Raw genomic sequence first — 15,880 nt, forward strand, 5'->3', positions numbered from 1 at the left:
AAGATTAACATAGGAGACCACTTGTCTTTGATTATTGTGATATCACACAGACTGCACAAATAGCTTTTTTGAAAATTTGGGACAAACGCACTCAGCTGAAATAGGGTCAAATGTAAGATGATAATGGCCTGCAGGCACTGCGGTGGGATATAGGTAAATCATGGCTGGGACACAACCTTTACAACGCAACTTTTACATCGCACTAACATTACAATGCAGTCATTACATCACAACATCCCTTACATCACATGCCATTACAACGCAACCATTATATCGCATGCCACTACAACGCATACCATTATAAATGTCATTACAACGCAGTCATTACAACGTATACCATTACAACGCATACCATTACAACGCATAGTACCCTTACACTATCCAAAACGTACCCTCCTGTTGCACCCCCTGGAGTTAGAATAGTAACGTTTACCCCTACACTATCCAACACTTACTCTACTGTTGGACTGCCTGGAGTTAGAAGAGTAATTTTTACCCCTATACTATCCAATACTTAGTATACATGCAATGTAATGGTATGCGTTGTAATGGTATGCGTTGTAAAGGTAGTATGCGATGTAATATGGGAGAAGTGTGGCTCAATGGTTAGAGCGGCAGACCCTGATGCAGAGGTCCGGCCCGGGACCAGGGTTCAATTCCCCGCCTCGGCGGGTCTTGGGCTCAAAATTCGAGGGACCTGATAATTCTTGCCTCGGTGCCTATTCCAATCATGGAGTGCAACTCTGGGCAATAGCTTGCTTAATCTCCACAACGGCCCCCACAACGCTAAGGGTGCCTGGCCTCCACCTTGGGGGTGCCCAGGAGTGGATGCCTCACAGGGAAAGCCAGGATGGGTTCCACAGCGGTATTCATACGAGCGCCTTGAGACCCTTGCGGGTGAGTAGTGCGCTATACAAGTATCAATTTATTTATTTATTTAATAGAACGCGTTGTAAAGGTAGCTTTAGACAATTTGTTTTAATGGCATGCGTTGTAATGGAATGCGTTGTAAAGGATGTTGCGATGTGAAAAATGCGTTGTAAAGGCATGCATTGTAAAAGTATGCGTTGTAACGTCATACAACCATTATGGCTGTCTCCTGGAGGCCCTGACTATGAAGCTTTAAGCCAGGCCTATGAAAATGGAGCGGTGCATGATGGTAGAGAAAGGGATATACTCTAGTAAGGGTTCTCACAGGAAATTTACAAAGATAAGGCAAGTGACTAGTGTATAATTGATCCTGGAATGTTTTAGAAAGTGCAAAAGCTATTCATGTTAAACAAGCAAAATAGCCCAAGTGGGGATGGGGAATAAACAGATAGAGTCCTTGGGGGAGGGCATACAAAACTCTGCAAATCTGACTGTGTATTTTCAGATTGTTTCATACATATTGAAAATATAATAAAGTATATTTGAGACAAAATGGCTTCCTTGGCCATAGAGGAGGCAAAGCCATCACTGCCCATTTTAGTAACCAAGTCTTTGTTGAATTTTGAATCTTGGAGTCTGTGGATAACAATTTAAGAATGTCCTTGATTAAAGAGGGTATTAAATAGGGCGGACCATAAACTGCATACTGGTGAATAGCCAAGCCTGCCTTCCTAGCGTTCCACATAAAGACTGAACAGTATAGGTTCTAAAATGTAAACCTGGACTGCCTGCATACCAAAAAGGTAGTGCAAGGGGGGCAGTCAACCTACTCTGACCAGTGGTTTGGGGCTTGTTTGTAGCATTTTTAAAAGTATCACAGTTTCGGGGTTGAATGTTGTTTATTTTTCTATGTTCTCTTAGAAAACTGTATAATAGTGCTATATTTCATACTGCCTCCTTGGTTTATTCCATAAATGAACTTTATCAGAGAAGTTATGCAATGCAATTCACCTTTTTCTTTTGCTAGTTCCTTGCATCATAATATTACAATCATAAATTACAATCCAATAAGTTAATCTAACACACACGAAATGTTAAATAAGGAGCAGAAAAACAATTCATCTATTCTAAAAGCAATTTGCATGTGTGAATTTGACTTACACATGAAAATATGTAAGCTGTTTCACAATTACATACTTTTTCGAATGTTGGATTTATTCTTGTGTACGATGGACTTCCACAAATATGTTTGCATGAGAATATCACAAGCAGGGTTTAGTGCCAGAAATGTAAGTTTATGCACACTTACAAATGTACATATTTGTGGGATTTCATAAACTCACCAGTGGTGGCTGGTGACCTTTCAAGGGGCACAATACTTGGCTCGATGTCCAATGATGGCGTCCAACTTCATCTCGAAGGGTTTGTGGAGTTCACTCACACTCGTCTATACTCAGCTTTACTCTCTCACACAGTCTTATTCACTTATATGCATTCATTCTTCCACTCACTTTTACTTTCTCTGACTCACTTAGTCTCATACTGTCCTACTCACTCTAACTCAGTTCCACTAATTTGCTCTTTTTTATCTGCACTCAATCTCACTCTGTGTCACTCGAACTCACCCAGACTCACTTGGTCCCACTTGTTCTCACTCAGTCGCACTCATTTTCACTCATTCTGAATCATGCAAACCCTATGACTCACTCAGCATAACCATCACTCTCTCATTCTCACTTAGTCTCAATCTGATTCACTCTAACATGCTCATTCTCACTCAGTCTCACTCATTCACTCAGCTCTACTCATTCCAGTTCACTTACTCTCACTCTGACTCTCTCATACTCACAGTCGGACACATTCTCACTCATTCCCACTGTTGGACTTGGCCCTTTTTGAAGGGTCATCCCTGAACTTTCTGCCTTCCTGCTATATTTTTTCTGACCAATTGTTGGCTATTTTATGACTCTGGGCACTTTACCACTGCTGATCAGTGCTAAAGTGTATATGCTCTCCCTATTGTAAATTAATGTATGGATTAGTGATTGCATGATTGGTTGGTTTGGTTTACCTATCGGAACCTAGTACAGTGCACCAGGAGTGCCCAGGGCTGGTAATCCAAAGGCTGCTAGTGGGCTTGCAGCACTGGTTGTGCCACCCACAGAAGCAGCTTGTAAAAGTGTGTCTCAGGTCTGCCATTGCAGAGCCTGTGAGCAGTCCTGTACTGTCATGCTGACTGGGAAAGTGCACCCACTTGCCGATCCCTAAACTTTCCCTTTTCTTCAAATCAGACACCCCTATGGTTGGCCCAAAGGCAGGGTGCATTGTAAGTATAAGGTAGGGCAAGCCCTGATGTGCGTGGCATGTCCTAATAGTGAATAACAGCGATTTTCGTTTTTCACTATTGCAAGGCTAAATGTTCTCCATAGGTCAGAATGGACAGTTAGATTATTACATTTTATAATCCTAACTGACTCAGGGAACATGGTAGAAATTCGAGTTTAGTTTGCCTGAACTCAGAATGATAAAATACATCTTTTAGTAAAGTTGATTTTAACATTTGGTGTTTGAAAATACCACTTTTAGAAAGTAGGTATTTTTTTGTCTTACTATCTAAGCCTGCCTCTGCTAGCTTGTGTATTCCTTGTCTGGAGTTTGAGTGACGGGGCTGGGGGATTCCAGGAGACAGGATGAGTCAGCCCAGTGGTGAATAGACAGATCTGCATCTAGATGGGAGGGAGGAGTTGCACCTGGGACCTGAATAGGACTGTGCTTGCCCCCACAGTGCTGGCTCCACCTCCTGTGGTATGTCTGATGTCTCTGCCCTACAACGTGAAAGGAGAGAAGGAATCGTGTCAACAGAGTGCTCCAGGGCTGTGCCTTTCCTCCACAATGCTGGCTCCACCTCCTGTGGGGCGTCTGATGTTTCTGCCCTGCACTATGAAAGGAAAGAAGGAGTCATATAAACAGGGTGCTCCAGAACTGGTTTGGACTAGGCAAAGTCCCCTCTGCCTTCAGAGTACAACGGATTTTGGGGTATAAATATTGAGACCCTGATCCCAAGAAATAGATCATTTTTGGACTAAAAGAAGAAACCTTTGAGGGGAACCTGAAGAAACTGAGGAGAGACTATCCCTAAGCTAAAGTGCTGCATGAGGGATTGGCCTGCAGTGGTTGCCTAACTGCCAAAGAAAGGAGAAAGAACCTTGTGTGCTTTATTTTCAACTTGTGAAGGATCTCCAAGGGCTTGGAACAGAGCTTGCCTCCTGCTGAAGTCTCAGGGACAACAGATTTCAAAACCCCAGCTCCCCAGAGTTCTTTGGAAGTGCCTGCTGCTGTTAAGTGCCTTCTGGGGGACTGCTTGTCGCAAGGAGCTAGAAGCGCAACTCAAGAGGAAGAAGCGTGTCGCCGTTGCAGCCGCTTCCGTCGCAACTCCGAAGAAGGGTGTTGCTGCTGTAGCGGACGCATTGCACCGCATCGAGAGAAGCGTCCAGCAATGAAGGGGAAGCTTGTCGCCGTCGCTGCTGCTGCCGTCACATCTTGGATGTCGCCACTGTAGTCGTCGCACTGCACCGCATCGAGAGAAGCATCTCACAATGGGGAAGAAGTGTGTCGCCTTCACTGCTGCTGCCGTCGCATCGTGGATGTCACCACTGTAGCTGTCGCATTGCACCGCATCAAGAAAAGCGCCTCACATCCACGGGTAAGTGTGCCGCCATCAGAGCTGCTGCCGTCGCATCTTGGATGTCACCACTGTAGTTGTCGCATTGCATGGAAGCATCTCGCAAACGTTGGAGAAGAGTGCCGCAGCCAAGGCTGTTGCCGTTGCATCGCTGAACAAGGGTGTTGCCCCTGCAGTCAACGCATCGAACCAAGACTTCTTGCATCATCGGAGAAGCATGCAGCATCTGGAAGATCTTCACATCTTTATTTCTTTACACCTGAACTTTGCCACGTTTCCATTGCTGCAAAACTTTTGATATGGAAGCGTCACGCATCGTAAGGTACATTGACTTAAAGTGTTGCATGTTAAGAACTGAACTAAGCTAAAACTACAATCTTAAGTATAGTATTGTGGATTTTTGTCGTTTGTGGTCTTGTGTTAAGTCTATATAAAGAATACTTATTTTTAAAATACAACTATATGGTGTCCATCTGTAGTGTTGTCACTGGGTTACTGTGTGTGGTCACAAATGCTTTACACACTGCCTCTGAGATAAGCCTGTTTGCTTGTGCCAAGCTACCAAGGGGGTGAGCAGGGGTTATTTTAGGAGTTTCCCCCTTACCCAGACTAGAGGCAAAGGACCCTATTTGTCCCAAGTACCTACCTGTGCCAACTAGAGACCCCCAAATCTAACACCCACTCGCTCTCATTCATTCAATCTCACTCTGACTCAGCCTCACTCAGAATCATTCTGTATCTCTCTGCCTCATTCAATCTTACTCATTCTCACTCTGCCTCACTTAATCCTTGTCATCAACCTTCCATGCATCTTCACTCACTCAAACTCACTCTACATCACTTAATTTAACCCAACCTCACTCATTTACACCAATTCTCACTCATTCTGACCCAATCAGTCTAATGCATCCTTACATTGACTCACTCTGCCTCATTCATTCTCTTACTCGTTCAAATTCATACAGAATGTGACTCACTCAGCCTCACTCACAGCAATACTTAGTTACACTGAATGTCAATCTCCCTCCCTCACTCATTCATTCTCACTCATACTCACTCTTTCTATCACTTATTCTCACTTACTATTACTCATTCCTTCACTTAATCCATTTCACTTTCATTTACACCCACACACACACAACCAAGTAGACACACAGACATGCTCAGACAATTGCTCACAGACAAACACTCTCACCATAAGTGAAGCTGTTTAACTTACCTTTCTGGCTGCAAGCGTCACCTTTGGACTCCTCCTCTCTGCTTTGAACGCTGCAACATGAAACTGAAGCATTGAACCTGCATTGTTTCAATCTCTGATTTTTCACTCCACCCTTTCCCAACTATGTAACAAATTGCAAAAGGGTAGGGTAACACATTGGGAAAGGGTAGGGTAACAGGCTGATTGGTGCGTTACCACAGACACTGCAGGGCCCTTGGAGACCTTTAGCTGTGAAGTCACACATTGGTGAGGCACTGAGGCCTGAGCATGGGATTTCACCAGTGCTGATGTAGCCCTGAAGCCCAGAAAGGGAAAACCGACACTGAAAAACACACCTTAAACCCCTTCCTGCTCTGGAAAAGATTGAATATTTACTGCTGTTATGAACAGTAGTATATACTCTTCAGTGTAAGAAAGGAGAACCCGCAAACTTGGTGATGTGTAAGAGAAGGATTTTTTCCCTGAAAAGGAAATTAACAAGTGCGTTTGGCTCTGTTTTTTTTTTAAAGTTATAACATGCACATACATTTTGTATCTGTTTGCCAGGAGATCAGCAAATGTTGTAGGTTTCTCTATCTACTTCTGAAAAATGTTGTGAATCCCTAAGGACACGAATCTTCACTAATGTGAGCCTATTACTGTTTGAATATAGATTTACAACTTACATTGAAGAATTATGAAGTGTAGGATAGACTATTTCAAAGGTGCTGATACGCTATCCTCTACTGTGAGGATAGTAGGATTTCCCTACAATACACCCATCACTACCTTGTGACTTATGACAGGGTGCTGGGAACAGTGAGACACAGATGTCAGTAAGCATGCCCAATGCAATAGAGCCAGGGACACCAGATAGATGGATATCAATCATTCAGACAAGAGAATTCAAGAAAAATGCTTTCGAGGGTGAACACAAAGCTCACACAGCTCTACCTGTAATTGAGCAATAGAATGTGCCACATGAAGACAAATTAATTTCAGCAATGAATTTCATGTATGAAGTGCAGTCATCAAAGGTGTCCAAGAGTTGTGTATGATTGGGGGTCATACAGGGATCCTTCTTCTGCTCAAGCTGCTGTGATGGAATTTGTTGTCGCTGAATGCTACTTAGCATGATGGGCGAGAATGAAACTTCAAAATCTTAGGAAATTTGAAAACATACAGAACCTCATTCTGCAGGATTATGAACTCTGCTATCTTATCATCCTGAATTATTCATAATAAAATAAACAAAGATGAAAGGTCTGTCTTATAACTGAAAATTCGTATAGGTTACTATACATCTAATCACTCATCCATTCATCCATGTACTCACACATCCATCATCAATGCACTCAGTCACTTAGTGAGGAACTCGTGCACTTTCAGCCAGACCTATTGACTTTGCTGACAGTTGTGAACAGAGTGAGAGAGACTGTGCCACATTGGAACCCAGGGAGACGCACTCAAATGGATCGCATCTATACTCATGTGACAAACACTAAGGATCCGCCTACCACTTTTCATCTCGTCACCAAGAAGCACACTATCTGCGGTCTCCCTCAAAGCTCATCACTCAGCCCCACCCTTTTCAAAACCTACGTGGCACTGAAAGAACACACAATCTCCACAACATCTCCTATTTTGATGACACGCAGCTCATCCTCTCAGCAGACCCCTCCACCATGAAGAACAACTTCCACAACTGCATGAAGAATGTCATTGACTGGATGAAGACCAAATGCCTTAAGCGCTACACAACAAGACTGAAGTGTTGATCTTTGGGAAGAGCATCGCCCATGGAATGACATATGGTGGCACACCAAACCTGGACCCACTCCCACACCAACAGACCATGCCCCCAACCTCTAAATCATTCAGGACAGATAACTCACCATGAAACAACCGATCATCGCAGTCTCCTCTGCCTGATTCCACACTCTCTGCATGCTACAAAGACGTTTCAATGGTTCCCCATTGAGATGAAGAAATCCATCACCCAGGCCCTAGGCTACAGCAACACACTGTATGAAGGAACCACCACGCAACTCATGAGAAGACTAGAAGACAATACTCAACTCAGCAGCCAGACTCATCCTCAAACTACACAAATGAACCCACATTCCCCCCAACCTGGGACCCTTCACTGGCTCCCCATCCACAAAAGATGCCACTTCAAGATGCTGATAGATGGCTATAAAGCCCTTCACAACCAAGAACCAGCATATATCAACCACTGCAAGATCTTCCAGCCAGCCGCAGCTCGTGCAGGTAAGAGCGGTGGGCAGTGGGGCCAGGTGGGGGGGATTACGACAGGCGACGACGAGGGAAAATTCACAATTTATTTAATTTTCCCTTGTGATCGTCTGTCGAAGCCACCCCCAAACCCACCCCACCACACTTACCTGCACGGGTGGTGGCTGCTTCCAGCAACCCCCAGACACCTTCACTCCACCTCCTTTACCCTCGCACAGATATTGCACATCCGCTGAGGCCACAGTGGAGGCTGTTCCTTCTCCTATCTCGCCTCCAAGTCCTGGAACATCCTGCCCCTCCACCAATGGATATTGCACTCTGTTGGACTTGGCCCTCTGTGGCTAAAGTTCCTTAAACTTTTTGCCTTCCTCCTGGAACTTTTTTCTGACATTATGTAGCCGACTTAGATGCTTTGGGCACCGTGCCACTGCTGATCAGTGTCAAAGTGCAAGTGCTCCCTGTACAAACTGTTAAGGTAATTTGTTGTCCATAATTGTTATGTTTGCCTTACTAGTAAAGTGCACTGTGTGCACCAGGGCTGGTAATGCAAATGCTACTTGTGGGCCTGCAGCACTAATTGTTCCACCTACACAAATAGCCCCAAAGAGAGAACTCAGGCTTGCCACTACAGTGCCTGCGTGCAGTTTGATAAGTGCCAAGTTGTCCTGACAAGTGCAACCACTTGTCAGCCCTTACCATTCCCTTTCTATGCACATCAGACACGCCTATAGTAGGCCCAAGGTACCCCCCTGGGCAGGGTGCAGTGTCTGTGAATGGTAGGACATGTACTGAGGTGTGTACCATGTCCTAACAGTAAAATACTCTCCATTTCGCTTTTCACTGTTGCAAGGGCATCTTGCCCATAGAACAGAATGGGGAAGGCTGTGTTTCCAGCCTATATTCCCATAGGCTTAAGATGGATAGGTGATGGTTAGTGTGCCTGATCTCACAATTTAATAACACATCTTTTTGTGAAGGTGGTTTTTGAATGGTGTGTTCAGAAACCACGCTTTCAGAAGTGGCTATTTTCTTTGTTCTAACAATTCTGTGTGTCTCTGCCTGGTTGTGGATTGACTGTCCGGATGTGAACGTGATAGGATCTGGGAAATGTCTTGACCCAAGGGAGGAGTAGGTGAGACAGCAACAGTCTGACCTGCATCTGGAGTGTAGAGGGGAGAAATAGCCTCCTGGATGTGAAGAGGCCTGGGCTGCCGCCATAAAAGAATGGCTCCACCTCCTGCTGAGTGATTGAGTAACCAGACCCACACTATCAAACGAAGAAGGTGTCACTGGCAGGGAGACACCAAGGCCTGGTTTGGACAGGGGTCAGTGCCCCCTGAACACGAAGACTTCATAGACATTTAGAGGTATAACTATGGACTGGTCAAGACTGATAAGGATTGAAACTACTTCGTGGTCAAGAGGAACCTCTGCCAAGGAAGAACAGCTAAAGAGACTGAAGAGGAGGACTGACCCTATCTGTGTGTTCTGGGGCTGGCCTTCAGTTTGTTTATTAAACTAAGGAAGAGGCTAAGGGACTTTGCATTGTGCTGTGTACCCCTTCTTGAAAGGACGTTGCTGTGTGCTGTGTCCTGAAGTAACTTGTCTCCAAGGGCCCGGGGAGTGCTGGCTCCCTGTTGTGGAAACTCAGGAACATCAAAGTTTCCAAATGTGTCTCAGCGAAGCTGTGTGCATGTGATTTTTGCAGCCCGAGATCGTCGTACGCATTGCCCCGGGACAGTGCGGCCTGAAACCTAACTGAGTCTCAGCGACGCTTTGTGCGTGTGCAGCCTGAGACTGCGTGTGGTCCCTGGTGCTGGTTGGAAAGTGCCCCGTGACTGCAGTGCCCCTGCAGCGTGAATCATCGTCCACGCTGCTGTGTAGCTGTTTGTGGCCCGAGCCGTCATTGTAACGGAGGCTGCGGATCAAGATTGCTACCGCTGGCCCGAGACGCAACGTGCTAAATGATTTTGTAAAGCTAATGAAGTCATGAGGTAATCATGATCGTTGTTCGCTGCCCAAGATCGTCAGCAATGGAAAAGGCAGTGCCGTAACCTGTCCGGCTACAGCATCGACTTGCATCGGAGCTGTATTGTCATCGGAAGCGCCCAGCAGGACGTATGACGAACGGGAAGAGAGAGAGAGCAAGACAGTGCATCCCCCAGATAAGGCTTGGACTCCAATCTGGAGCAGCAATTGTTTGTAGCCTGAGTTGGCATGCAGGAGGCGTGCAGGAGTGCTCCCGTCTCTCTCCCGCTGCATCGCATTAGACGCTCTGAGTCCTCGAGCAGCCCTGACCTGCCCGGCAGTACCTGGACTGCCCTTAGAAAGTTCAGGACTGCTGTCTGTGCATGGAGCCTAGTTGTACCGCGCTAATCACGTTGATTGGCCTGGTATTATTCCTGCATTACGAACTGCCTTATTTCTTGCATTAGGGATTGTATTATTCCTGCATTACGAACTACCTGATGACATGCATTGAGGATTGAAATATTCTTACATTACGAACTGCCTTATTACTCGCATTAAGGAGTGCGTTATACTTGCATTACAAACTGCCTGATTATGTGCATTGCGGATTGCATTATTCTTGCATTATGAACTGCCTGATTACGCGCATTGAGGACTGCATTATTTTTGCATTACAACTGCAGCAGTCTGACAATACAAACTGCATTACAAACTGCATAGCCTTGCACTAGGACTGCCTTTGAACATAGTGAACTGCTCATTATTACCGCAAGAACCTACAAGTGTGTGTTGGCCCAATAACCGCCAAAGTGAAATAATACGAATACGCCTATGTTGGATTTTTATTGTTTGGTCTTACCATATTTTTCTTCTTTATAAAGATACTGCTATTTTCATACATTAGTGTGGTGTCCATTTGTGGTGTTATCACTGTGTCACTGGGAGTGTGGTTGCAAATACTTTACACATTGCCTTGAAGATAAGCTTGGCTGCTCATGCCAAGCTACCAGGGGGTGAGCAGGGGTTATTAAAGAGGGTGTCCCTCTTTTCCCTGACTTGAAGCAAGGGTCCCTATTTGGACTAAGGTGCCTGCCTCAGCCAACTTGAGACCCCCAGTTCTAACACACTCCCTTCAGGAAGAGATTCAAGAGCTACCAAGCATTCTGCAGCACATGTAGAAAGAGGAAGAAGCCTCTCAGAATAGTTTTTATGCAGGAAAGTGATCCTTCCTGCACAAATACAATCCGGCATGCATTGGAGGCACCCTTAAACCATGGTGCAAGGGTGCCTGTGATAGTGCCAGGTTGCTAAAACTGCATCACCACAAGGAAAAGGACAGGAATGCGCCATAAAAGATAAATACGGCGCATTCCCTCCCTCTCTCAGTGAAGCAATGCAGCACAGCGCAGCAAGGTGATTTGCTCGGCTGTGCTGCACCACAATCTTCATCAATATGGCCCTAAGTGAGAAAAAACTCATTATTTTGTCGAATAACCAACCTTTAGGAAGACTTTCACACAAAGAGGGGGAGAGTGTGTATGCGTTATTGTCTGTGTCTGTGTATAAATTACTGGTGAAATCCGACAGACACCTCACCATACCCGGCTAAAAGCAGTGTACCCAACTATTTACGAGAAAATACACTTATGAGGGGGGGTGTAACACCCTAAACACCCCCTTTAAAGCTACTCCACTGTATGGTAGATGAACAGTAGTGCAGCTCGCCTCTCTTTTTGCAGTGGGAAACATTGCATTTCATGTGAAAACATAGGAACATGGTCCCCTAGCAGTCATGAGGTTTCTATTTTTGGTGCTCTGGGGCCAACTGACTACAGCAAACCACTTCCTCACTTTTGATACAGGGTCTGCATTTACAATGTATTTACCAGTCGAGATGTAACTGAAGTACTCCTTACACAGAGGATGAACCCTGTCGCCAATTTACTATTGGCCCAAACTGAGCAAAAGGAACACCAGTTTTGCAATTGAACCTTACAGGAGCGAGGAAAGGCAGTCCAAGGTTTTCTTAAGGAGATGGTGTATGGTGGAAACTTAGAACTCAGCAAGGCACAATAAAACCTAAGAAATCCGCACAAGGATGTTTTTTGAAGTACTTTAATTCAAAAACAACTAAGTACCAACATAAATAAAAAATGTACATATTAGATTGAAATCAATGCATTTCCAGCCCCTCCAGAACTCGACAAGATAGTATTTCAGTGTTATATAACGTTAAACTACTTCCAGTGTTGTTTGTCGCAGAGTTCAAAATACACATACCCTTCTTGCTACATTACTCATGCATTTATTAAGAGGTGAGCAACCTAATATACCCTTGCGGGCTTGCGCTGAGAAGTGAATAGTAGGTTGGGCCAGCAAGGGATTTTGTTTCTGTAATGAGAAAACAGCTGTTGCGGAACTTAACTTAATTATGAACTCGCACTATTTGTAAATAATGGCTGAAGAAATGAATTATCGTTGTGAATAAATAATGTTACCACACTAACATTATACGAAATGAAGTATTGGTATTGTATATAATGATACAAAAACCAGGTATATTGGAGTCAAAAAAATATTTTTGTTATTTTATTAAGAGGCACAGAGTTGATCATTTGATAAAAGTAGGGTACAGAAAATGCAAAAAAGATATACTGGGAGAATATTACATGTTCCACTGGTATATCAAATAAGGTCTAAACTGCTAGTGGATGATAACATTGACTTCAACTGAACAATAAGAAGAAAATCAATAGTACTGAACAAATCGGATGCAGAATTAGACAATGTTGTCGACGTTTCGGTCTTTTTGTAATTATTTCCTAAGACCATCCTCAGGACAAAGGTTAAAAGCATTAGAATGTAGACCCTATGTCGCAGACTATACATACACTACCTAGCCAGGTAAGTGATGAACTGCCAAAGTCAGTTTGGGGATGATGTCTGTATAGATGTTAATTCTGTAGCAAACTTCCTTCGGGTCGGACGCGGCAGCATATTTTGATGATTTTGATGAAAAGAGCTGTTTTCATCAAAATACGATGCCGCGTCCGACCCGAAGGAAGTTTGCTACCGCGACTGACCCGAAAGGAGTTCTTTTCCGACTACTCACGACTTCTAAAACGCGAGAATTAAATTCTGAGTACAGAACAAGCCTCAAGCGTTTTTTTGCTGAGCCAGATTACGAAAATCAAACGTTTCTACTGAGCCTAATCTAAAAGCATCCCCACTTGGAAGTCGCAGAATTAACATCTATACAGACATCATCCCCAAACTGACTTTGACAGTTCATCACTTACCTGGCTAGGTAGTGTATGTATATTCTGCGACATAGGGTCTACATTCTAATGCTTTTAACCTTTGTCCTGAGGATGGTCTTATGAAATAATTACAAAAAGACCGAAACGTCGACAACATCGTCTAATTCTGCATCCGATTTGTTTAGTACTATTGATTTTCTTCTTATTGTTCAGTTGAAGTCAATGTTATCATCCACTAGCAGTTTAGACCTTATTTGATATACCAGTGGAACATGTAATATTCTCCCAATATATCTTTTTTGCATTTTCTGTACCCTACTTTTATCAAATGATCAACTCTTTGCCTCTTAATAAAATAACCCAAATATTTTTTTACTCCAATATACCTGGTTTTTGTATCATTATATACAATATCAATGCTTCATTTCGTATAATGTTAGTGTGGTAACATTATTTATTCACAACGATAATTCATTTCTTCAGCCATTATTTACAAATAGTGCGAGTTCATAATTAAGTTAAGTTCCGCACCAGCTGTTTTCTCATTACAGAAACAAAATCCCTTGCTGGCCCAACCTACTATTCACGTTACTCATGCAGTCACATCATGCAAAACCCTTCAAACACAGACAGAGGACCTGTATTAACAACAACAGAGACGCAGCCAAAGCACCTCTTTCAATACTGCTTTTTAATTCAATTTGTTTGTACATGTGCTCTGCCTGAGAGCTAAAGTCTACCTAAAGATGTTGATGCAATTCCCCACAGATGATTGAAAGCTATCACTGGATCATTCCCAGAACCAAGAAAGACTTCCAAGCCTCCATTCCTGAGATTTAACACATTGGCTTTATCACTCCTCAGTGCCCTATACACAAAAAACTCGTATATTGACATTGATTCATTCAATGCTAGCACAATCATGTAATATGTTTACAAACTAAAAATGCATTTCATCCATAAATGACATGGAGCTTCTCACAGGGAAACCAACACCTGTCAGCCTCTGGGTTCCTCTTTTAATAATCTGAAGTACTCACGTTGCAGCGTGATCAGTGCTAAGAGATGAGTCCAGAACATCTGCAGGCTTTGGGTGGAGGACACAACACTGGAACTGAAATAACAAGGTTTGTGCTGAGGTAGTGGAAATAAGCAGTTATGCAACATGCATAAACAGGGCATCGATAAACAGCACATGGGTAGTTTTAAGTTAAATTAGAGCCATCTACATTTGTACAATAAAATACTGAAAATAATGAAAGCCAGGAAAATTATTGAATAGAGTTCAAAGTAAGTGGAGGTCTGGGGTCAAATTAAAACAACAACAAACATGTTTTACTCACTTAAATTGCTTGGTAAGTCTGACTTTAGTATTGGTTGCCATTGCGACACCACGTGTGACGCAAGGGTAACGTAATGCCATGATACATCTGGCCTTACCTCTGCCAAATCATCTAGTTAGTGTATCATTTCCTAATAACACAAATGGGGCTTTGGTGGATTGGGATGGCTGTGGGGACTGTAGTCCTTCGAATTGCATAGATTGATTTACCAGAGTGGAACAAAGGCTCCTGTGTGTTCCACACAATAGTTAGGGCAAAGGAACCCAAAACCAAATGCCCCCATAGATTAAATGATGGTTTTAAAGCCATGACATTGAGAAAATGCATCAGGATGGTATGACAGATGTTTTGCTCCCCAAAATAGATGATTCGGCTAATGACCACGAACATTAATTAGACTTACCTCTGAGTGGGGCGAGCCGTAATGTAAGTTCCTTCTCTTCAGGGGCACATTTGGGTGTGACAAGTAGATCACAGTTACACCACCAAGAGTGAGAAGAGGAAGAGATGGTCTGGGAAGGCAGAATATGTTAAGCACGAGGGGGCGGGGGTGGGGGATGAGCCTGCTGAATGATGCAGAAGAGAAATGGGAGAGGCGGTTTGAGAGAGCAACGCCGGAAGGAAAATCACAGTTTCAAAAAGTTCGAATAAACCTCTGAAATCCCTTGGGCAGTTGAGTAATTGAACTGAATCACCGCATCAAATTCAACCTCCATTTACAACCTGTTAAAATGAATGCTTTGATCTGTCCCTCCACATCTTGCCCACTGTGCCAGTCTCACAAGAATAAATACAAAGAGCTCATTTGCTGATGTGTCGAAATCCATAGAACATCTAGGTGATGACCTCACCATATTTTTTTTAATCTTAATCTACAATTCAATGAGTCGTTACAACCCATGTATAGGAAGGCAGGGCCTTGCTTACCTGCATCTCTAGGGGCATGCAGAGCATTCTCAGGCTTCACACTGAGCAGACAGAGAACCACAACCAATCCCCCTAAAATGCCCAGTTCCAAGATCACATGCATTTAATGCTTTTAGTCAAATCGTAATTATTTATGACGGGAATGATAGTAAGATGTATGATACTTTGTTGCATGAAAATAGTCAGGGGCTTATTTACAAGCCCCTTGCGCCGCAGTGCGCCACTGTTAAAATGGGAAACAGTGGAGTACTTGTGGCGCACGGGGCTTGTAAATCAGCCCCTCAATATTTAATAAAGCCAGTATTGGAGCAGCTGCTGAAGTCCGTCACTTTATGAGGCACCATCTCATGCTTATTAAAATTTAGAGGATTAT

General features: G+C 43.7%; 1 protein-coding gene across 1 annotated transcript in view; it reads right to left on the reverse strand.

Annotated features, from left to right (window-relative positions):
- Positions 1 to 15,066, reverse strand: part of LOC147701200 (sialoadhesin-like) — a 272,501-nt gene extending 257,435 nt beyond the window's left edge. Inside the window, exons 1-2 of the mRNA XM_086929319.1 lie at positions 14,984 to 15,066; positions 14,278 to 14,351 (exon numbers count right to left, since the gene is read on the reverse strand). Coding sequence (XP_086785445.1) covers positions 14,278 to 14,317 — 40 coding nt within the window. The 5' untranslated portion in view covers positions 14,318 to 14,351; positions 14,984 to 15,066. The remainder of the gene's footprint in view (positions 1 to 14,277; positions 14,352 to 14,983) is intronic.
- Positions 15,067 to 15,880: the final 814 nt, after the last annotated feature.

Source organism: Lissotriton vulgaris, chromosome 7, assembly GCF_964263255.1.
Source record: "Lissotriton vulgaris chromosome 7, aLisVul1.2, whole genome shotgun sequence".
Lineage (NCBI taxonomy): Eukaryota > Metazoa > Chordata > Amphibia > Caudata > Salamandridae > Lissotriton > Lissotriton vulgaris.